This window comes from Vigna umbellata, chromosome 10, assembly GCF_029865625.1.
Source record: "Vigna umbellata cultivar VRB3 chromosome 10, Vumbellata_1.0, whole genome shotgun sequence".
Taxonomy (NCBI): Eukaryota; Viridiplantae; Streptophyta; class Magnoliopsida; order Fabales; family Fabaceae; genus Vigna; species Vigna umbellata.
The window spans coordinates 17408073-17432074 of NC_142174.1; the positions used below are offsets into that span (position 1 = coordinate 17408073).

At 29.3% G+C, this 24002-nt stretch overlaps 2 protein-coding genes and 1 pseudogene across 4 annotated transcripts; all 3 read right to left on the reverse strand.

Annotated features, from left to right (window-relative positions):
- Window positions 1-6781: 6781 nt before the first annotated feature.
- On the reverse strand, window positions 6782-7875 carry LOC148192067 (putative hexosyltransferase MUCI70 pseudogene; annotated as a pseudogene). The gene is made up of 3 exons (XR_015782506.1): window positions 7683-7875; window positions 7397-7596; window positions 6782-7005 (listed from the first exon to the last, which is right to left on the reverse strand). The product of XR_015782506.1 is annotated as a putative hexosyltransferase MUCI70 pseudogene (transcript).
- Window positions 7876-9488: 1613 nt separating this feature from the next.
- Window positions 9489-12768, reverse strand: LOC148192068 (putative prolyl 4-hydroxylase 10). Its single transcript, XM_088100940.1, has 8 exons — window positions 12357-12768; window positions 12191-12275; window positions 11447-11544; window positions 11234-11331; window positions 10761-10890; window positions 10479-10666; window positions 10285-10374; window positions 9489-9788 (listed from the first exon to the last, which is right to left on the reverse strand). Exons 1-7 carry the CDS (start codon window positions 12554-12556, stop codon window positions 10301-10303), a joined length of 873 nt encoding a protein of 290 aa, XP_087957066.1. The 5' UTR covers window positions 12557-12768; the 3' UTR covers window positions 9489-9788; window positions 10285-10300.
- A 4447-nt stretch (window positions 12769-17215) lies between these two features.
- LOC124848327 (Big1) lies at window positions 17216-19583 on the reverse strand. 2 transcript variants are annotated; one of them, XM_088100233.1, is made up of 4 exons: window positions 19396-19583; window positions 19029-19323; window positions 18613-18764; window positions 17216-17640 (listed from the first exon to the last, which is right to left on the reverse strand). In XM_088100233.1, the coding sequence occupies exons 2-4, from the start codon at window positions 19269-19271 to the stop codon at window positions 17496-17498; spliced, it is 540 nt and encodes a 179-aa protein (XP_087956359.1). In that variant the 5' UTR covers window positions 19272-19323; window positions 19396-19583; the 3' UTR covers window positions 17216-17495. The 2 variants fall into 2 exon arrangements, with proteins under 2 accessions (XP_087956359.1, XP_087956358.1); XM_088100232.1 differs by having other exon boundaries at window positions 19408-19582.
- Window positions 19584-24002: the final 4419 nt, after the last annotated feature.

Here is a 24002-nt window from a genome sequence, read left to right on the forward strand (position 1 = left end):
TTTTTACTGAAAACTTGTAAAACTAGAAAAGTGAAAAAAAAATTCAAGTTGTTTCAACTTGAAAAAGAGAATAATTTTATTATTTTTCTTTATGATAATTACATTCTTCTTATCTTTATTTGTAGCAATAAAAAGGGAAATAAGGAAACAAAATAATTTAGAAGATTAAACATATATTTTCTTTAATTAGAAGATTATACATATTTGTTGATAAATAAATATTAGTCATTCTTAGTCTACAAGATCTTAAATCTTAAAATCTATTCAGAGAAAACTTTTTTTTGAAAATGTATGGTATATGAAGTCCTATAGGAATATAAGTTATAATTACAAAGTCTCTATTTAGATTATCTTTGATGAGATGTATGATCATAATCCTTACAAAAGTTTGCATCTACCTATATATTTTAAACTGGTCTTATCTTTAGTTGATGGTAGACTTTCAACACACCCTTTCATGTTAAGGTATATATACATTTCGAGTATGAGACTAGACATTAATAAGTGGTTCGATAGCAATCTGATAACGGGTGAAACAATATGCTCAACAAACAACAAATATCGTTAGGATATGCTTTAATTTGGCTCTGATACCATGTTAAGAAATAGACTTTAAGCTTAACTCAATCCCACAAAAATAGCTTGATTCCATTGTTCAAGTTTCATGGCTCCTAGAGTGAGGAAGGAATTTTTGTGGCATCGATGGAAACAATAAAGCTTTTATGCTTATTAGAGAGATTGTTAGTGCAAACATATTTAAAAATATAACATTTAGCACATGATCTTCTTTCTTTCTTAATGCAATGGGTAATTCCTCATTAATACTTACCTTCCCTTCATTGATATCTTCAGGGATTCTCACATTTGGATTAAACAATTTTTCTTGCTCGAGAATCAAAGTGGGTTGTTTTCTATTTTCATATCTTTTGTCAAAAAATTTGTCTTCTTCTCTTTTTCTTCACTATGGACTATGGTAGCTTCATAGCTCATATTTTGGGCATCCTACAAAGACAAACATGATAATGACAAAAAGGAGAGTTCATCCACTTTAAGTGCTTTATCCCTCTCTAAGTGGTGAACTAACATAAAAGGATTGTGTTTCATGAAAGGTGGCATCCATGGTGATAAAGACACGATGATTATGAGGATAATAATATTTGTACCATTTTTATTAGAAATATACCAAACAAAGACACATTTAAGAGGTCTAGGATTTAATTTACTACGGTCAGGATGATGAGAATGAACAAAAACAACACATTCAAAGACTCGATTAGGTAAACTCGTTATTAGAGGAGAAGAAGGAATAAAAGACAATAGATACTCTATAGGACTAATGTCATTTAAGATACAAGTGGGTAACCTGTTGATGAGATATGTGGTAGTTAACACAACTTTTCCCCATTAATTTTTTGGAAGAGACATTTGAAAAAGAAGAGCTCTAGTCACTTTAAGAAGATGGCGATTCTTTCTTTCTTTAACCCCATTTTGTTGAGGGGTGTTTACACATGTTAGTTGATGAATAATACCATTATGAGACAAAAAATTGAGAAATTCATGATTCACATATTCAATTCGGTAACATTATCATATATGATTCTTTTGATATTTTTTCCAAATTAATTTTCGGACAAGACGAAAAAAATGAACAAAAATTTGAAAAACTTCTGATTTATTTTTCATAAAATATGTCCATGTGACATGAGTACAATCGTCAATAAAGGTAATTAATCATTTGGCTTCGAAAATAGATTCTATGACAAGACTCTAAACATTAGAGTTAATTAAATCAAATGAAGAAGTACTCTTTTAATCATTAATAGGATAAGATGCACAATGATGTTTTCACAACTGACAAATATCACAATTAAAAGAGTCTACAAACTATTTGGTAAACAAATGGAAAAATAAGGACTCGATAAAATCAAAGGAAGGATGTACAAGCCTTTAATGATGTAACCATAGTTGGGAATTTGCCCACGTCTCAAATGTAAATGGTTGACTCATGATTTTTGTGTTGCTTTGGTCATCAAACTCTAAAAGATACAACCTATTTTGCTCCTTAGCAATTAAAATCGTCTTCCCCGTGACAAGGTCCTGAAAAATACAATAAGTTGAAAAAAATGTTACTAAACAATTTAATTGAGAAATATGTTAAACATCCTTTAATACAATAGACGAGTCCAAAACTATATTCCCAGAGTCGCATATAAGTATACCCTGACCATTAGCAACTATAATAAGTTGTTCTCTATTTCTTTTACCATGAGTCGAAGGACACATGAAAATGTGTCATATGATTAGTTGCTCCTTAATCAAGGATCCAAATACCTTGAGACACATGACCAAGAGTATTGAGACAAATCTTACCTTTCATGGACAAAGTACATGATCCAAAGGGCTTACTCATTGATTCACCAATTGCTTTCAAGCGCTCGAGTTCCTCCTTATAAGCTTTCATATCAAGATCCAGTGATGGTGAAGAACTAGAATGTGAAGATTGATTGGTGGCTTCCTATTCTAAGGTAGTATGATTGACCCATTTTTGAGTAAATCCTTTGTTGTTTCCCATGCTCTCGAGAACATTTTTCTTCCATGGACTTTGAAACATGTTTCCTTGATGTGTCCAGATCTTTTACAATAGGAACAATAGTTTCCATGAATACCTTTTTCAAACGAATTTTCTTCAGCATTTGTTCCTTTATGGACTTCTTTTCCAATTGTCATGGCAGAGCCTCAATTGGAGGTCCCCCATCAAGCATGACAGTTCTCTGAGTTTCTTTTCCTCTTACTACCATAAAAAAAACTTCTGATAGGGATGATAATTTTCTTCCTACGATTTGTACCCGGATTGGGTCGTATTCATGATTCAGGCCATGGAGAAATTTAAAGATTCTTCTTTTTTCCATGACTTCAGCAAGTGCGGTAACATTTGTTTTACACATCTTTATTGTTTGGTTATGATATAATTCAATCCAAATCCATTCAGGATTCCATGATATTCTGATACAGAAAGAGAACCTTGTTTTGTATTAAATATCCTACTTTCAATGTTATAGAAGGCAGCAAAATCCTTTTTTACTGAAAAATCACTTTGTAAATCATCCCATATTTCTTTGGGAGAAGAATGAAACATGTAATTTCTACTTATCTTAGGAATCATTGACTGTTACATCCAAGTCATAATTAGTGAATCTTCATCGTCCCAAATTGGAAAATGTGTGTCATCCGGTCCTGGTCCTCCTCCATCTATGTGATCTAGTCTTGAACGTCCCCTGAGAATCCTTTGAATATATTGACTCCATTGTAGGAAATTTCGACCATCCAATCGATAGACACCCATCATATCAGGTATATCATTAGGATCTAAAGGAATAATTTTTACTTCAAACATTACGTAGAACGCAATCAGATGTCTTCGGTGACCTTATCCGAGGCGACAACGACGTGTGGGTTACACCAAGAAAAGGAGCAAAACTTAAAACTCAGATCTACGCAAATTTGGGTCAAAAGGGACGTCTCCGACCCGTGGAACGGACTCAGGAGGCTCCAACGACCCTATCTATGATGACGGCGGCGAGTGAGTCGCACCGAAACTAGGCACATGGGCTACACGTGCCGGTGACGATGGTGGCGCGTGGCGACTGCTTTCCCGAAGGGATTTCTTGTGTTGTGATTGGTGGAGTTGGTGCACCTTTCTGCCCTATCAACGACACCCAATTGGCTACGACAACGACTGTGGTGGTCGAACAACGGTGGTGGTGACTACTATTGCAGCGGAAACGGATCTCCCAAGATCAAGAGTTCTGATACCAATTTGAAGAAGAGAATGATTTTATTATTTTCATTCATGATAATTACATTCTTCTTACTTTTATTTGTAACAATTTAATCTTCTAGAAACGGAAATAAAAAAACAAAATAATATAAAAGATCATATACATATTTTTTTTAATTAGAAAAATTCTACAAATATTTTCTATATTTGAAGATTATGTAGATATTTTCTTTAATTTTAAACTGAATTGAATCAAATTTTCCCTTTTAACTAAAAAGGCAATTTGACATTCTTTCCTCAAATGTTAAAAAACAAAAAATTCTTTTCTTTTTGTCATTGAATCTATTTTAAAGCAAGGGTGGAAACTTCTGAGATATTTACCTTTAGTTAGGAATGGAAATGAGTCTCTTCAAGGGTGGGTTTATGTTACCTCAATCATCTGTATCAAAAGTAGCGCGGAGCGGATAGATTTAAAATTTAAAATTTTATTTTCATCTTTGTCGGTTTTATCCTTCAATTATGAATAACTTACCCGTCATTATATTTTTTTACAGAATTTTAATTTATAGATTTTTAAAGCAAACACATGTGCCTTTATTTACTTTTTCTTATTATGATAACTATAAAAATAGTTTTTATCATAATTATTAAAAGAAATGATATATAAAATAAATAACTATAATTTTATTGTAAGCAATTAAATTTCAAAAACTATTATAAATTTTAAAGAGTAAATTAATAAAATGATTTATAGATATATAGAATTTGACTCAAATATAATAATCTAATTTTATATAAAATAAGATTTATGAATAATATATTTAATTAATTACAAAATCTAATATAAAATGATAATGAATTAATGTCAAAATGCGCAATAAATGTTTAATTATATTTTAAGTTTCTCGTAAATTTATAATGAAATTTTTATTTTTTATTTATTGAGTAAAATTTTTATATTTTTTAATTGAGTTCACGTTAATTTTTTACTTTTATTTAAGTGATATTATTATCTTACATTAAACATTAATGTATTTTATAGTTGATATAATTATGAATAACAATATATAATTATAAACATTTAAACGTAATTATGTTGTAAATAAATTATTTATTTAAATATAATAATTATTATATAAATTGTCTTAATACAGATTAAATTATTTATTTAAATATAATAATTATTATATTAATTGTCTTAATACATATTAAAAAGAGAGACCCCACAGTATTATTTATTTTCTTACTATTAATATTTTTAATAATATTATTATTTTTAATTAATATTTATTATAATTATTAACCGTACATTATTATTATTAACATTAACGTTAATATTAACTTTATTAGCATCAGTATTATTATTACTTTTTTATTATTATTAGTATTATTAACATTATTATTAGTAAGAGTAAATTCTTATATCATAAATTTACAAATAACAAAAGACAAATTAAAACATTTCATTTAATATAATATATAATTAAAAAGTGTAATTCAAAATTTTAATCATATAACTACACACTACTAATAAATTATTAAGTCAATTTTGTAATTTAGTACAAAATAAATTCATATCTAAATGTTATTTATTAATCTTAATATTTGTTATTAAAAATAATATTTTTTTTTCTGATTTCATATATCAGTATCTTTCCATATATCTTTGTATGTTTATACGTGCATTTGTTTTTACTCTTAAATTTTAAGATCAACTTCGTATTATTTTTATTTTGTACATGAGCAAATTTTCATGTCTATATTTTATTTAAAAGTGACCCATTTATATGCATTTCATTTTAATATACACATCACTGATAAAATTATTATGTAAATTTTACAATATCCAAATATTATTAGTTAATCTTCCTTATTATCATTCCAAACAAAAAAAATGACGTTCGTAAGCATTAATAATTAGTTATTATAAATTTTATGTCTACATTGATAAGAATATATGTATTTATTTTTCTTTAAACAATTTAATCTCAATTTTATGTTACTTAAACTTTATTAATAGAAATTATAAAGTTGATTATTTCTACATATTACTTTTGTTTATAATATTTTAAGTTTAATTCATCTGTTACTCAATTCATATGTTAATATTTCTGTTTTTAAGCTGATTCTATTTATATGTTTTTATTTACAAATTTTAATATTAACTTCGTGTTTTTTTTAAAGTAGCATATTTTACAATATACTTATATTTTACTTTAGGTTTAATCATTCATTAAGTTCCTATTTTTGCATGAAATCTCAATTTCGTCCCTTTCTTTTTGAAAATCTCAATTGGGTCCCAAATTTATGAAAATTGCAACAATTAGGTCATTTCCGTTAAATTATCTCTAACGGTGTTAGTATGTGTTTCACATGGCACTCTGTACGTGGCTGATCGAGCAAGTGGAGAGACTTGAGTTTCGACCGGTTTCACGAGAGTGGAGCTCGGCGATTCGTTTGCGTACCTGAGAGTGGAGCTCGGCGATTTCGTGGCGTACATTGCATCCGGCAACATCCTTCTGGAGTACGTGGTGGGCGGCGCCGCCGTGGCACGCTCCTGGACCTCCTATTTCGCCACTCTCTGCAACCAAGACCCCGACAAGCTCCTCGTCCATGCCCACCACCTCTCTGCCGACTACAGCAACCTCGACCCCATCGTCGTCGCCGTCCTCTTCATCATTGGCCTCTTCGCCGTCTCCAGCACCAAGGGCTCCTCCCGCTTCAACTACCTCGCCTCCATCCTCCACCTCCTCGTCCTCCTCTTCATCATCGTCGCCGGCCTCACCAAAGCCAACGCCGCTAACTACTCCTCCTTTCTTCCCTTCGGCCGCGACATCTTCCAGGTAAAGAAAACTTAGATCATTTGCATGATTCAAAACCAGTTCTGGTGGTGGCTTGTTCCAAGGTGGAAGGCACAACGACATCCCCCAAGTCGGAGGGAAGACATATCTCACAGAAAAAGAAGAGGGGAGCAGCACCACCGGCTCTAAATCAATGATATAGTCACACTTCCAAAACTGTATAATTTGCTTCTATGTTTGTGTGTCCCTGTCTCCGGCCACAACTTTCCGGTGGCGTCTACTACTCGGTCTCCGTTCTTTTCCGTGCTTTCCAGGGCCCCTCCTGGCAACCTTTTCTGATGATGTTTCATGCACACGTTGCAATGGAGGACTGAGAGCAAATGCCACCGGAGCAGCCAGACGTTCCAATATATCCCTATGGTATTTCTGTAACCAACAAAAACAAATCATCAGTGACAATAAAGTTGACTTCATTATCAACATGTTTTCCTGAGTAATTATCAAACTATCCTTTTATTGAAAAAACACACGAACTTATCATTCATAATATAATTTGTAATTAGAAAACAATTCTTTCACGGTAAACACAATACATGTTGAGTAAAAAGTTTATAACTTGATAGTGTGAAGCGAGCTTATCCAATCATGTATGATAAATGTACTGATTTAACAATAATTACTTTAATAATTGTATTTATTAAAAAGTTTGTTCGCAGAGAGTTAAAAAAATAAAATATATTGTTACAGATCAATCATGTTGTTCTGTAAGAAGCCTCTGCTCTGAGATTGTTTTATACAAACGAAATAAAATCTTTACCTGAACTACAAAGTTGCGTCTTTCACAATCCAAGAACATGAGAAGATGAAAATCCACCCTGGACAAAAGTTTGTCCCTGACAGTTGAGAAACTAATCTGGTCTCTTGAAGTGAACCGGTCAACTTCGTTGAACCAAAGACAAGTAAAAAGGTTGCTGATGGGAACATGCTCTCTTACAATTACACATCCTTCAGGAACATCTGCAATTTAGCCATCAGGGTTGAGAAATGAAGCAGAAGCAGAAGTAGAGGCATGTCATCCAACTGGGAAACGAAGTTTAGCTTACCACTTATAAGAGGAAGTTTGGCCTCTGTATATGGAGTCAGTCCCTCATTCTTGTAAAACTCAATCTGAAAGTCTATAGAGGCATTATCATACTTTCCAGCAGCTTTATTTGCCTCGGCCTCAGCAAATACATCGAAGCGTCTATAATGTTTAGATATTGCAAAAGTTGCATTCTTCCTCCACAAAAACCTAAACAAGGATTACTGCATGCTGTCGGTGACCCTATGTTTGATGCAGAGGTTTTCAGAGGTTGACGAGAAAGCTGCTTTCTCTGTGGCGTTTGAAGCGGTAGGGATGAGTTGGGCGAAGTACATAGTTGCATTTGGGGCGTTGAAAGGAATAACAAGCGTTCTCCTTGTTGGTGTTGTGGGACAAGCCAGGTATCTCACTCACATTGCTAGAACGCAGTTGCCACGTCAGTTAAGAAACTGACTACAGAGTGCCATGTGAAACACATACTAACACCGTTAGAGATAATTTAACGGAAAGGACCCAATTGTTGCAATTTTCATAAATTTGGGACCCAATTGAGATTTTCAAAAAGAAAGGGACGAAATTGAGATTCCATGTGAAAATAGGGACTTAATGAATGATTAAACCTTTACTTTAACAACTATCTATATATATACAATTTATGTTAATATAATATATAACTTAAAATGTACAACATATATTTAATTATATTTTATATTTCCTGTAAATTTTCATATTTTAATTTATTTTTTATTTATTGATTAAAAAATTTATATTTTTTCAACTGAGTTTACGTTATTTTTTTATTTGAATGATATTATTATCTTACATTAAGCATTAATGTTATTTTGTAATTAATATAAAAAAATTAAATTTAATATTAAACGACAAATAATTTTTATTATTTTAATTATAATTTATTGTTCCTATAATCAATGGTAATAATAACAGCAACAAAATTCTTTAGTTGTCACAGTCAACTCACTTATTGTATTACTAAAATCAATTAGTCACAATTATTTAACTCTAAGAAAGCGAGATAAACAATCTAGTTATTAGCTTCTATTAAACGAGCTTTTATAATCTATTTAAGATTAACATAACTCATTATTTAATAAATAAACAAATATAGAATATTACAGTCATGGCATTGACGGAGTTCAGTTTGGCAAACACGTTTATTATATATCATTATGCATATCCTTTTACCCTAATACAAAATTAATTCAGAGATATTGAAAAGAAATTAAATTTTAAGAATAGTTAAGAATGACTAAAAATAAGTTTTCATAAAAGAAATACTGACATCTAACTTTATAACAACAAAGTTTTCCTACTAGTTTCCTTTTCTTAATCAACTTTCCCACCCAAAAAAAAAACAATTTACATGCAAAAACACATTATTCACATTAATAGTGAAAATTTATAGAAACTTCTTCTATAAGTGTCTATTAGTATTCTCCTATATCCTAAGAATTACATAAATACAAATATTTCTTTTTATCTTGAAATGGTTTCCTCAACTAAATTTTGCTATTACTACTAGAACTTTCGCTGATCCAACTAGTTCTCAGTAAAAATGGAACATGAATTTCCTAGCTACATGGATTCTTTCCACGTGAGTGGAAGATATCTAATTACTACACCATCCAATTGGCTTACCTAATAATAGGCTTTACCGTCATCACATTAATTTATTAAGTATAGCAACCAAGAATTTCAATAACTCAACATCAATTTTCTGCAGAAAATTTATAGCTGTTATTAAAGGCGAGATATAGGGGTATAAGGGTAACAACACGAGCAGACATGTAACAACGATCACAACCAAAGGTACAGGAGTTCCGAGGAAAAAAAACTGGTATACTTGCTCCGTCTATTGGTTTCATACATTTTCTTGAACATCCCTATTGTAAATTAACCAGTACATAATCTTTTTTTATTGTATTTTCAAATATCATAAATGAAAAGGTAGGGGAAAAAATGAGTTAGCTTACAACTGAACATCCAAAACTACAGAATGCCACATCATGCTGTAATATTTCCTTCCAAATCTGAAGCATTATCACGCAAAGCTTTAGCTGAGATTCAAATCGTACACAACTGGCGTGACGAATTCAGAAAAACCTGATAACTAAACAGATAAACAGGAAAGATAATTAGCGACAACTTAGCATATTAAACATTATCAAACAAAAAGCAACAACTTGGAATAATCCTAAGCAAGACACCATCGAGCTGTGAATACAATTCGGTAATAAGTGAAAAATGTGAAGCATACATATATCAGTTTTCCCATTTTAGCAGTCTCACTCCTAAAGAATTGAACGGTTTGCAGAAGATTCTGACTAACCTTCACATAAACAGATATTTTGGGACTACATCTATGATCTGACTATCTTAACATCAATTGAATCCAAAAACTAGAGAACAAGATAGTGTAACACAAATCAACACTAATGGTCACATTTATATAAAGTCGTATTCAGTGCAAGCAATCTATTGGCCAAGTCTCAAACAGTTAACATAATAATGTAAAACATCGCCAGATAAGCATGGATGTCTTTCCCCAACTGTAAAGTGTAAATAATACATTTCGAGAGTATTACAGGAAAAGGTGAGATAACTACCTATATCAATGTATACTCAAGCTTTGTATTCGTTGACACGCATCCATTTGGTACTTGACCACTTATTACCCTTAATCACTGGACAACCTCCTGAAAATAATCAAGAAAACAGTTTTGTTAATTTATCTCCTCCATTCACTACTAAACCTTGTTTACGTAGCAGCACTGATATAATTAGAATTAGAGAAACTAACCATGTAAGCTTGATGGATCTAATGTTGCATCTGGCTTCATGCTCCAAAAAAGTAAAGCATCGCCTCGCTTCGGCTTAATTGAAAGTCCTTTTTTTCCACAATCAGAAAGCTCATTCCACCATGGCACAGAACTAAAATTCCCTTTCGCAGCTGGGAACACAGTCTCACCCCCTTCTTCAACATCAGTACTGCATCATCGAAAAAGCGACAGAGTATGAACACCTTCCTCATATACAAGAACATTTGAAGTTAACAACTAAGAAAACACATTATGTCACTTACAGATACATCAGCACTGTTGCAATTCGCTGACCCCCATTCTTAGTGTTAAAATCATCCAGAAAGTAGTCATAGTGAGGCTCATACTTTTGTCCAACTTCATAGTGCAGAACTTGAAGTCCTTCACCATGCTCTGTATATTGTGAGACACAGCTTATGTAATGCTTTGTGAAGTATATAATGAAAAATAGTGTACTATCCTAGATCATACACCAGAAAACCAAAGCCAAAGGCGACTGAAAGTATTCCATTAAAGGCACATGCACAACATGTACAACTACACAAAACATCTCGATCATAGACAAAATGTTCACCAGAGAAAAGCAATTTATGGCGAACAAATAGAAAAGTTATGAATTATCATCAACTTAAACATGTAGGTGAACCAGAAAAAATAAAAAGAAACAACAACACATATTTGTCATAATAATATTTTTAAGGTACTATAAACAAGATAAAAAGTGTAAAATACTTACCAACAGGAATGAAACTAAAGTGAGCAAGTTTTTTCTCAATCTTCCTGATAATCTTATCGCGACCTCTGGCCAGAAAAGTTCCAGAGCTTGTACGTACTCTAAATGTTAAAGGAAAACATACAGGTAAATTTATCATTTTGGCAGTTTTAATTAACGAAAAAAAAATCATTATCAATACCAAAGGACTTGAGACAAAATAGGAAATAGTCCAACCTGCTGTCTTTACTCTTTCCTGTGTCACTGTCGACAACCGTTGACTTTTGCATGTTTGGCTTTGCTACGTCAATTAGATAATCACATTCCTCCTTCGTCTACCAGATCATTCAGAATAAGATTTAGTATTTCAAAGGTGAAGACATTGCAATGCATCATATCAAATCATTAATGCTACAAATGAGTAAGAACCTTAACCAAAACACAATGTCATCCCACCATGCCAAAATCACATCCAAACATTGAAATACACCATTCGAACATTATGCCAAGCATAATTCAGCCAACGAAAACTCAAAAAATTGCAACGATATCATAACCTTTCATTTACAAAGACAGTAAAAAAAGTCAAACTCCAAATCGAGAACTATAAGGTCCTAAAACACCATGAAAACTGCATCAAGATGAAATCTTAGCACTAAACCCTATGTCCATTCCTCTTCAGCACAATCTTCGTAAATCTAACCCTAATTGCACTTTATCATTAACATAAGATCCACCGATATTAACTTTAAACCTCATTTCTCAGAAAATTTTCAACGAGCCAACAATATTCCACATTAGTATGCATTTCCTTTTAATTTTCCAACATTAACCACAATTACAACATCAAGAAAAATCAAGGCAAAATATCGTGAATAGGCGAATGGCAACACGAAATAACTTCGATTAAAATCAATTACAACATCAGCTCACAGCGATTTTTCAACCGCGAGGAAGAATTTGGCATAACGCGAAACCTACCAGAAAATTGTGATAAACAAAAGCTCTCGGCTCCCACGACACTACTTCAACCCACTGCTCTCCCCTATCGTCGTCAACGTCGGAACTGAAACACACAAAAATAGAAAAGGAGAAATAATTAAATAATAGATTAATAACAGACAATGAGGAAGGTGAGGTAACGTACGCTTGGGTTGTGCTGTGAACAATGGAAGTTAGATCGTTAGGTTTGGGCAAATCGGTGCGCGAGGATGAGGGAATGGAGAGGATACCAAGCGCGAGGAGAATGAGGACGAGGAAGGTGAAGACGAGGAAGAGAGTGAGGATGAGCGTTGACGAAGACGATGATTTGCGAGGTTGAAGACGAGAGTACCTCGGTTTCGCCATTGTTTGTTACGCTTGAGCTCGGATCCACGAGATCTGAAACTGCGATCAAACTCAACACGTGGAATGGATTTTAACAGAGTGCGTTATTTTGTTATTATGTCAATAATCGTGTGAGAGTGTGTGTATGTATTGTATTGTGTTGTCTTTGGACCAGAGAAGGTGGAACGAAGAAAAGGTGGAAGAGGGCTTGTCTCTTTCTCCTCTTCCTTTTCTTATTTCTACACTGCACTCGTCATGCAACTTTCTAAACTTATTTATTCACGCCATTTAATTTATTTTTATTTAATTTAATTTTTCAATTTCTACACTTTTATTATATTATTTCATTTAATTTACCATTTTTTCAATAATTTTTAATTAAATTCCAAAATTAGCAACAAGGATAGCTTAATTATATAAACTTAATAGCCTCCACTTTTTCTCACGTTGAGAATAATTTAAGAATTTCATTCGTTGACATTAAGCTGCGCAACTGTAGTCTCTGTTTTTTCTCTTCCAATTAAGCGTAAAATTAGCTGGCAGAGATAATAAGGTAGAAAATATAATAAAAACTCTGACATCTGTGTAAAAATATTCTTAAAATAATTACGTCCCATCTTTTCTTATTAAAAAAATGGCATATTTGCATCCAGCTATATTTGAGAAATTCTGCGAAGCTGACCGGTGAACAGAAGATCTTGCAATCATAAAAGTTGGCCAAAAACCACATCACTGACAAATCAAAACTGATAAACTTGGCTCACTTTGTAAAAATCTTTCATACTATTCACGTTTCATAGTGGCATTGGTTTTTTTTTGTTTTTCTTCTTACAAACGAGTAAATTTGGAATGAGTATTAATAATTGGAGTTCATCTGTTTTTTTTTTTCAGAGTTGGTATGCTGTGGATTCGGTCAAATTTGGATGATTAAATTTTAGAAATTGTCTAACTTCATATTCAATTTACCTGGATGAATGATTTAATTCTTTAGAAAAACGTTCGTTTTAGTCCTCAAAATTTTGTTTTTAGTCCTCGTTTTAGTCCTCAAAACGTTCGTTTTTTCGACTAAAACGAACGTTTTTTAAAGATTGAGGACCAAATCGTACCTTAGTTTGGAAGAGGGACGAAAACCAGAAACGGTCAATAGTTTAGGGACTAAAAACATATTTAACCCAAAATTGTTGATTTCTTTGATTGGTAAGGGTGTGTTCGTTTGAAGCGATTTAACTGTTCACACAGTTTTGCGAGCGAGGAATTAAGCTCGTTATGCGTTCGGTTGGAGTGAAATGCACGAACGGATTTGCGGTGAAATGCGGGATGGTTGCACTGTTCAGTCACCCGCGGTTGTGAAGAGATTTGCGCGGATTGTGAGCGAAATGTCGTGTGTGCCCTCGGTTAAGAAACGCACCAGATTGGTGGAAACGCGTAACCGGTTACATGTTCGCGTAACCGGTTACGCGTTCACGTAACAGGCGCGTAACCGGTTACGAGTTCGCGTAACCGGTTACGCGATTTCCTATTTATTTTTTTTCCAAGTTTTTTTATAATTATTTAAATATTAATAAAATTAGGTATATTATATTTTTTTTTATTAAAAATAAATTGATTATTATATTTTCTAATTTATTTTTAATAAATTGATTATTATATTTTCTAATTTATTTTTAATAAATTGATTATTTAGTTTTCTAATTTATTAAAAAAAATTGATTATTTAGTTTTTTTAATTTTTAAACATTAATTTTATAAATTATTCATAATTTTTTTTTCTTTATAAACATTTTTACAATTAAATATAACATTTATAAATAACATTTTATATTACTTTTATAATTAGGGGTATTTTGGTAGTCTTTAATTTCTATCAATTAAACTAATTTTTAAAATCTATCACATCAATCAAATCCTACACTAATTCTCACAAACTTTACTTCCAAATCCACTCTCAATTACCCACAAATACACTCAAAAAAACAACAAAATAAATGTTGTTGTAAAAAAAAAAAGATAAATGTATATAGAATTATAGCTGGGACTTACATGAAAATGGGTCATGTGAGTTAGACTTTGTATCATCTAAGTCTTTTTGTCTAACGACAGTACTTTTCACATTTATTCTTATGCTTTTAAATAGTTTATTTGTTTTAAGAATTCACGTTGGAACATCTTTTTTTTAAAATAGATTTAGAAACTTATTTGTAGATACATTTATAGTCATAAACTTGAAATCCTAAATAAGTTAATAGGTATATATATTTTTAAAATGATATACTTGAAATTAGGTATATTGTTTTTCGTTGAGAAAGAGAGTAAAAAAAAATGTTATACTGACAAACTTTTTGTAAGATGTAAGTTATTTAGTTTAAAGGAATATGATTTTAAATTGAATGGAGAATAGAAATATTTTAAGAAATGTTTATAAGTAGATTAAAAACAAATAACTTTTTATTTATTTTAAGATTTTATCTCTCTATACTTGTTTACTTTCTTGAAAACAATATTGATTGTTTGATTAATTGTTTATCGCTTTTACTGTAAAATTATTTCTAAGTAGATAATCACATAGATTAATCAAAATCTTGATTTATATAATAGTTTTGTCTTTTATAGTTTATATTTTTTTTTTTCTTTTTCGAATATGTAGGAGTAAAAATCATTTAATGATCTAACAAGTGGGGATGTTGTATATTGACATAGTGGATATTTCTCCTTTTAAGTGGAAAGATTGTATGTGTTGAGATTTTTCTTTCTTTTTTTGAAGTTAGTTATCTATCTCCGTGTAAGAAAAAGTAAATAGATGTGAAAAATACATTAATGTTAACGCTATTCATATACAAATATAAAAAATAATTTGTTTTAGCAGAAAAGACAATTTTAACCTTCATGTTGATTAAGTTGGAGAATTGTTCAAGTTCTCAAATATCATTTTGGAGAATTTTTTTTTTGTTTTATTATACAAATTCTAGTTTTTCTGTACAATATGTTATCATTGAGTTATTTGGTATTTGGAATGGTATTAAGACCCTTTATAGTTGAGTCATTGAATATAATTATTACTCATTAAGAAAAATATATCTTCTAACTTTACTTTTCTAAATCACATATAGAAGTGATAACTTACATTAAATTTGTTTTTATAATAATAGAACAAAAACATTATCACATATTTTAAAAAAAAAATCTACTAAAATTACATAAAACATGTGCTAAAGAAAGGTTCATTAATTATTTGGTTAATATAAAAAGATGGTCATTTTTTAAGTAAAAAAGCATTTTACCTATAAGAAATAATATAAGAATTTATTAGACTAAAAAGGGATATATCATTTTAAAATATATTACAAATGTACCACTTACTTAGTTTAATTTAATAAACATATTATTTTACAGTAAAATGAAGCAATTATTTTTCTTAAATGAGTTTACCTTTTTAAAACATGTATATTAAGAACTTGTACACTTATGTTAGTTTTAATTTTACATTTTACCAACTTTATACATTTCGTGAATTATATTATTAAATTTTTTATAATACAATTTATCATGTAAGTGTAAAAATTAAACGAATTTTACCAATTCACCCGTTGGAAGACAACAATGCTAATGTGACAAATAAAACATGGCTAAAATTATAAGATGGAAACATTACTTGATAAATGGAACATGATGTGGGCTATGTTTTTTTTGGGAGGTAACCCAACCATCACATTTACAAATTAAACACTTAAGGTATACCTATGGTTTGTTGAAGTAGTATTATTCTTCACCGTATATTTTGTTAAGAGAGCTTTGTATATTTGCTAAGGAAGAACAGATTGAATAAAAGGAGGACATCGTTACTCTCTATGTGAAGAATAACAATGGAAATGTTGAAGATTTTGGTCCTTTTGCAATTAAACAAAAAAGGATGTATTGTTATCATAGACACAAGAGTTGGGGTGTGTTCACTTGAGAGAGATGATTTGAGAGAGAAAGTTTGAGAAAAAACAAGTGGATGAATTTGAGTATAAATTATGTATTGTATTTTTAAAGGAATTTATAATTGATTACATTTTTCAATGTGAGAGCATGAAATCGCATCCAAATAATTGGAAGTGAACACGAATTCCTCTAAAGAGTAAATTAATTCCAAACGAACATAGTCAATAGTAGAATTTGATATAAAATAGAAAAACATTTGAGTTATTATGTATTAACCGCTATTTAGTATCAATATTATAAAAACATTATGAAATATGAGTTTAATGATAATTTATTGTTTTTTTAATCATAAAATCTTTTTAGTTATTAATTTATTTTTTTGTTATTAAATTTTTTTCTGTGACATCTACTTTTATATGTGAGTAAATCCTAAAAGATTAAATTATTTAAGCATATATATATAATTTTTTTAAATTATTAGAAAGTATGTTAAATATTTCATATATTAATTAAATATATTTCTAAATATAGATTATTCTAACAAATTTTACTAGTTCTATAATATTATCTGTCATCATGCTATCACACAACAATTTATAAATATTTGATCTCATATATACGTGGAAAGTAGCACAAAACATAACATAATAAAAAAACGAAATATTTAAATTTATAATAATTAAATATGTTTTACTGAGTATTATTTTTACTGGGTGGTTTCATTAACGAGTATTTTAGAAGGCATTTGTGAACTATAACTCGTATGTAAGTAGAGTTTTAATATTCATATAGCAATCCTATATATCACTGACAGAGAACGGAGCAATATAGAATGATACATAGACATTACAAAATAGTGGCATGTTATTTAGAATGTCCAGGACTGTACATAAAAGGACATGGACACACATTTGAATGACAAACCAAACACTGAAGAAGGGTGTTCCCCCACAAAAAAAAAATGACGAATGAAACGACGACGTGAGAACTACCAGCAATTTCAGATAATTATTAATCGACAAACTGCATGCAATGTGGCTTAAAAGACACCAATAGCAGAAGCATACAAAGGCTTGGGCTGGTAAGAGAGAAAATTGGGAACATAGGTAGAGCTTCGTTTCTTAGGAAGATCCATGGAATCTATTGCTGGTTGATTCAAATACGCATATTTGCTTTTTGTCCACCTGCACGCGTCACAGCAAATTATATATCTTATTCTTTACTATTAAAAAAATCCTGTAATAAAATTATTTATAAAATTAAAAAATAGGGAAAAAAAACTTGGTGATATCATAAATTTAAATTATGATTTTGTTTAGAGCTAGTAATATCATAAATTTCATGGTGGGATCCTACCAATGGAAATCAAAAGTGTGAAGCAATTTTTGTAGTCCAGATACATTGTTATGATTCGTCCCATCTCTCAATTTCCGATTATGTACATCATTTTGTCCAGTCAGCCATATATATCCCAAAATCAACATTATTACTTCATATTTAAGTTTTGTAACAAAAATATTAGAAGAAAAATAATTAAAAATAATAAAAATAAAACAAAAATATTTCGTAGTTAAAATAATAAGATGCCTAAGATTCAACCAAAATGATTAATTATGTCTATGTTTTAATACTTTTTTGTGTCATCTTAACCCCACAGCCCCACGTCAACCATTGAATAGAAACTGCAACTTGCTGCATCTATCTGGAATAGAAGGGCCAATAACCTAGTAGAATAAAATATTCTTGTACAATGGAGTGAACTTAAATCTCTCTTCCGTTTTTCCCTGTCGAACCATTCATTTTCTATGAATTACTTTTGAAAAAACAAAACTCTGAAAGAATAATAATTACCTCTACGGAATAACTAATCCAAGTATTTTCGTAATAAAGTCTGATTAATTGTCAAAACTTTAAACAACCATAATATAAAAAATAAGTTAAATGTTTATAATTTTTCGTTATTAAAATTGTATTACATTATTAAATTTATTTTTAATATTAAAAAGTTAAATATACTTAAATAAAGTCTTGATGGTTTAATATATTTTTTGTTATAAATCAATTTTCATTATACTCTATTCTTTTCTGAAAAAAAAAATTATTTACACATTGTGTATTCTAAATTCTAAATATTAATACAAATAAAATATACTGACCAATCCTTGATTCCAACGCGCACTTCTTGGTCCTTAGCAAGAGTTTTGCTATGAACATTTGTCTCTCCTTTCCATTTCACACTCTCTTTCTCGGTTTCAGCATAGTCATTATCGGTCTTCAGGGACAACTCGAATCTCTGATAATCTTGCTCCTGTAAGACATTAATTACAGAACAAAATTACGCAAAAAAGAAGAATCACAATAATATCACATGTATAAAGTAATTAATCAACTCCACGAATAAACAGTTTTCTTTCTGTGGAACAACAAGGCCAATTAAGATATACATCATTCATGAGAGAGGATTGAATCAATAATGGCTAAATTTTAATTACTGCATGCTTGATTCATATTGAATGTAGTTTTGTGCATTTAAGCACTGAATTATGAAACATAAATGATAATTAATAATTACCGTGAGATTGCGTGCACGGAGTCTAGCAGCAGCTTTGATAGCAGCAAGGAGGTGGTCCTCTTCCTCGATCCTCTTTTGCCTCCAAAACCTGGCAATTTCTCGGTTTGTGACACTCTCTTCTGGCTTTCGTTTTGAGAATTTTGGAAGTGGAGGTGGTGGCGGCGGCGGAACCGGTGACCTAGGAACCACCTCCGCCATAGATTCATAAACATCACCTTCTGATTTTTCCTTTCTCTGCTTCATCCTCAATCACAAAGACACGAATTCAATTGTGAGCTCTGTTGCTGAGCTTGATCTGTTATATGATCCAAAGAAAAAGTTGAGATGACAGAAAATGACAATTAATTTGATGAGCTAGCTAACTCACCATCAAACCTACCTTTCCTCTCGCTAATTGTAGAAGAATTGATGGTTGAATTTCAGAGTCAGGCAGAATATTGAATATGCAATGCCTCCACTATATAGTTGCGTGTGGATGGTGAGAAACGATAAAAGGAAATTGGAATGGTGGTTGGTTGTTTCTTTATCTTGTTCTAAATTGACTGACTTAAACGTCTTCAGTCTTAACTCGTAAGAATATATAATAATTACTTACCCTCTTATCTCCCTCATGCACTCAATTTCACTCCTCTTTCTTTTAATAAAAAGGACCTTCATTTATTTCAATATAAATAAGTCTCTTTTCCTTTTCCCGCATCATGAATGAAGCTTCCCATCGCTGTCAAAGAATATTCAATACGTAACTGTGGTGGCCCTAGATTAACATGTTGATATTTTATAAATTCATATTTTTTTTACTGTTAAATAATTTATATCACTATTATTCTGATTTGGCTTAAGAGTAATGATTGCATATATCTGTGGTTATGGACTTATGAATTAATGTCTCTCTAAATGCAAATTTAAAATGTTTAGGTTAGAGAAATTGGGTATTATGGGACGATTAAAAAAAGTATTTATGTGTCTTAAAAATTATATTTTAAGTTTAATTGAATTTCACAAAATCGATCGGAAGACGAGATTTACAGTTATTTTTATATTATAAATTAGTTTTATCTCTAGTTGATAAGTGAATTTTAAGTTTAATTCAATCCTACAAAATTGATTTGGAAGGTAACGTTTATACTTACTTATATATTATAAGTTGGTCGAGACTTTTGACAAAGATTTTTTTGTAATTTAAACAAAAAAAATTATTTATTAGTAATGATTCATCTTATTTGACAAGTGGACTTGTCTAATGGATAATTTAAAACCTAAGTTTACATGTGAATGTCCAAACAATTGTTATTATGTTAATTTTTTTTTCATTTTATTTATTTTACTCATCGTATTATTCAAATGTTCAAATTTATTATTTAATTGATAAACTATATTTGCCGTTGTTGTTCCATCCTTTTTATGGTAATGATACTAGTAACCAGATACGATTTATTTTTTCAGATAAAATATTTAAATATTATTTATTTTTACTAATAGTTATCGTCTTTTAATTTAAGAGGTATAAATAAATATATTTACAGGACTTTTATACTCCTCTTTTAGTATTACTAATTTCATTCTGAGTGATTGAAAAATTAAATTTTATTTATTAACCTATCTAGTAAGCTTAAATATCAATATTATATGGATTTTTCATAGTTTAAGATTATTAACCTTAAGATTTTGTTTCGACTAATGGGTTGGAAACGATAAAAAAATGTGAAATTGAGTGAGAAATGAGATTGTTTAAATGGAGAACTAGAAAGAGAAAAGTTGCTTGATAAAATAAATTTGGTAGTATATTAGTATATTTAGAGAATAATCTATAAAATATAATTTTAAAATAATTTAATGTAAAAAGTAGTGTTGTCAAAATGGACTAAAATCCGTAGGTCAACCCGGTCCACCACGGGTTAGAATCCATTTAGGTTTAAAAAAAATAAAAATTTATATGGACCAATTTTCAACCCGGCTTACTAACGTTAAACCCTTGATGAGCTGGTTGGTTTTTTTATTGTATTGTAAATGGAAATAAAGAAAAAAATGTTTCAAGACAGCAAAATATTATAAACTTGTTTATTCACTTTTTGAGCTTGCTTTTATATTACATTTGAGTTGTATGCTAATTTTTTTATTTCAAATTGTTTTTGGAGTTTAACATCATTTTAAAATAAAATGAAATTATTTAAATTACAAAAAAAACGTATTTTTTTAAATTAAAAAAAAGTTGTAATTAAGTGAGTTAGTAAACCAACCCATTTAATCCACCAACCCGTCATGAGTCGAACCAAGTTTGAATTTTTTTCAACTTGTTAATAAATGAGTCAAGTGAAGTTGACTCACTAAGTGATCAACCCGTAAACCGAACCGAGTTGAATGATTGACCGTTTTAAAAATAAAAAGTGATGTTTTAATAAGGTAAAGTTAAAATAAAATTTAAATTAAAATACAAAAAATATTATAAAGTTATAATTGATTTATTGGTAGGAAACACATGTATTTAAGATAAAATATTTTACTCCCGGAGATTTTCTAACCATCACATTAATTTTTTTATTAAATTAGTTTTTTAAAGTTATAGTTTAAATTTATTATAAAAATAAAATATTCAATAGTTTTACATGTACAATATTTAATATGCTATTAATATTAATATTTAAAAATAAAAAATATTTTATTACTTTACATAGTATTTCTTTATAAACAGTTTTTATTGTGTTTAATACATCATTTCAGATTTTATATCTTTTTTATGTCATATGTTATATTGATATTATTTCTTAAAGGTAAAAATTATAACACAAACAATGTCTAGATACCTATCTGGGACTGAATTTAACATATAATATTGATAAAAATATAAAGTTAAAAATATTCACATACATAAATAATAAATAATATATAAATAATAATTTCAATAAGTTGATGTAATTTTAATAAAACTTGAAATATCAGTATTAGTATAGATACTGCATAAGTAAAAAATATTAAATTATAATCTGTAATAAAATTATGTAGTGACGGTTAAAAATATTGGTTTGTTAAAAATAAATATTTTAAATACGAGTGTTTACTGAGTTAAAAACCACTATACGAAAATTTAACCTTCTTTTTCTTATTCTTATGTTATGCTATATATAATGTGTGTTTAAATTTATTACTTGATTTATATAATTAAAGATTAAGTTATATATAATTTTAGGTATTTTTTTACACGAATATACCGATAGTTTCGTAAGAGGAAAGATAATGATGATTAGATTTAACAACTTATATAAGAGGACTTTATGTAACCAACGGTCCTCTCTGTTATAACCTAACCATCAAATAATCAATTATTATCACTCTAAACGAAGATTAATTAATAACATAAGACCTTGTAATATTATACTTTTACGAATAAATTTTACACCCAAAGGACTTACTGTTCTTCCAACCAAAAAGAAATGAAAAAAATTTATTTAAATATTGTTTCCTTATTTAAAATAAAAATAATATTAATTTTCTCAATATACATTGAATACATGTTGTGTATAGTATTAACGGAACGTTGAGCCATTACAGATTTTAGGATAATCTTCGCCATGTCCGTGTTTAACGGAATATTGTGCCATGACGTACGTAATGTTATTCAAAGTTCTATTTCTTTTAATTTTAATAGGTGATAATGATCCGTTAATTAAAAAAAGACTATAGTCTAGGTTGTTTGTACGAATCTTATATCCTTTGACAAAACAAAAAAAATAAAAATAGTTGTTTGTACCAACCACTAGACACTTCCTCGTGGCCCTTTCCCAAATCAAAAGGGTGAAAACTAGTATTGTCAAATATTTTAAAGGCAAAACAACTCGTAGCACTTATGACTAATTCAAGAAGATTAGGTGTATCATATTTCAAGGTGAATATAATGTATTATAAAAAAATGTTTGTTTAACAATTGTAATTATAAAGAGATATTGATAAAAGGAAGGATTCTTCTTCTCATTTCTTTTCATTTCAAAGAAGATTTTGAGTTCAATCATCATAATAATAATAATAATATTAATATTAATAATAATAATATTATTATTATTGTTATTATTATTATTATTATTCTGATTAAAATAAAATATCTCATTAAAAGGAGTTATTTAATGAAAAAATTTATTATCATACTATTAAAATTAAGAGTATACATCTGAAATAATTTATTAAGATTTTTATTAAAATTTCGTTTGAATGATAGGAAAGTATTGTTAGGATGAGAAACCTTAAGATATTTTCCACCACGAGAAAAAAAAAGGATTAAGTTTTAGAATTAATTTATGGATTATTTTTCTCTCTCCGTTTGTTGATCTCCGTTGTCCATTCAGACAGTTGACCAGAGTACAGGTGGTAAAGTTCAAGGTTTTGGAGTAAGTATTTTAAATTAAATGTCAAGCAGGAGCACCTTCGGAATAGGTTTATTTTTTTATTTAAATTTTTTTAAAATAGTTTTGGACAGCTTCAATTTAAAGTTTATTAATATTAAGTACTTAGTACGGTATAGTCATTAAAAAAACACGTGACCAAATTAGTTATTTAATTGAGTTTAATGATTAAACACTTATATTAAAAATATTATATTGATTAAAAACGTATTGAAGCAAATATTATATTGACAATATAATTATTTTCAATAACTAAAAATATTATTATGACATATGAAGATTAGTTAAGTAACTTTTTTAAGATTTTAAGATTGTCTTACCGTTTGAGAGTACAATATTTTATAATTTAATAGTTAAAAATTGTTTGGTCATTTAGGATTGTTTTATTTAGTAATTTTTAGTCAGATATTAATGGATTTTAAACTTAATTTATTTAATAAAATTGATTTAAAAAGTTGATTTAGTGTTACTTTTTTATAAGTTAAATATGTTTTTTGTTTGTAAAATTGAAAATGGTTCTACGTAAAATTTTAAAGAATTTTGATCCATATCTTTTCAAAAATAATGGTTTTAGTCACTAATT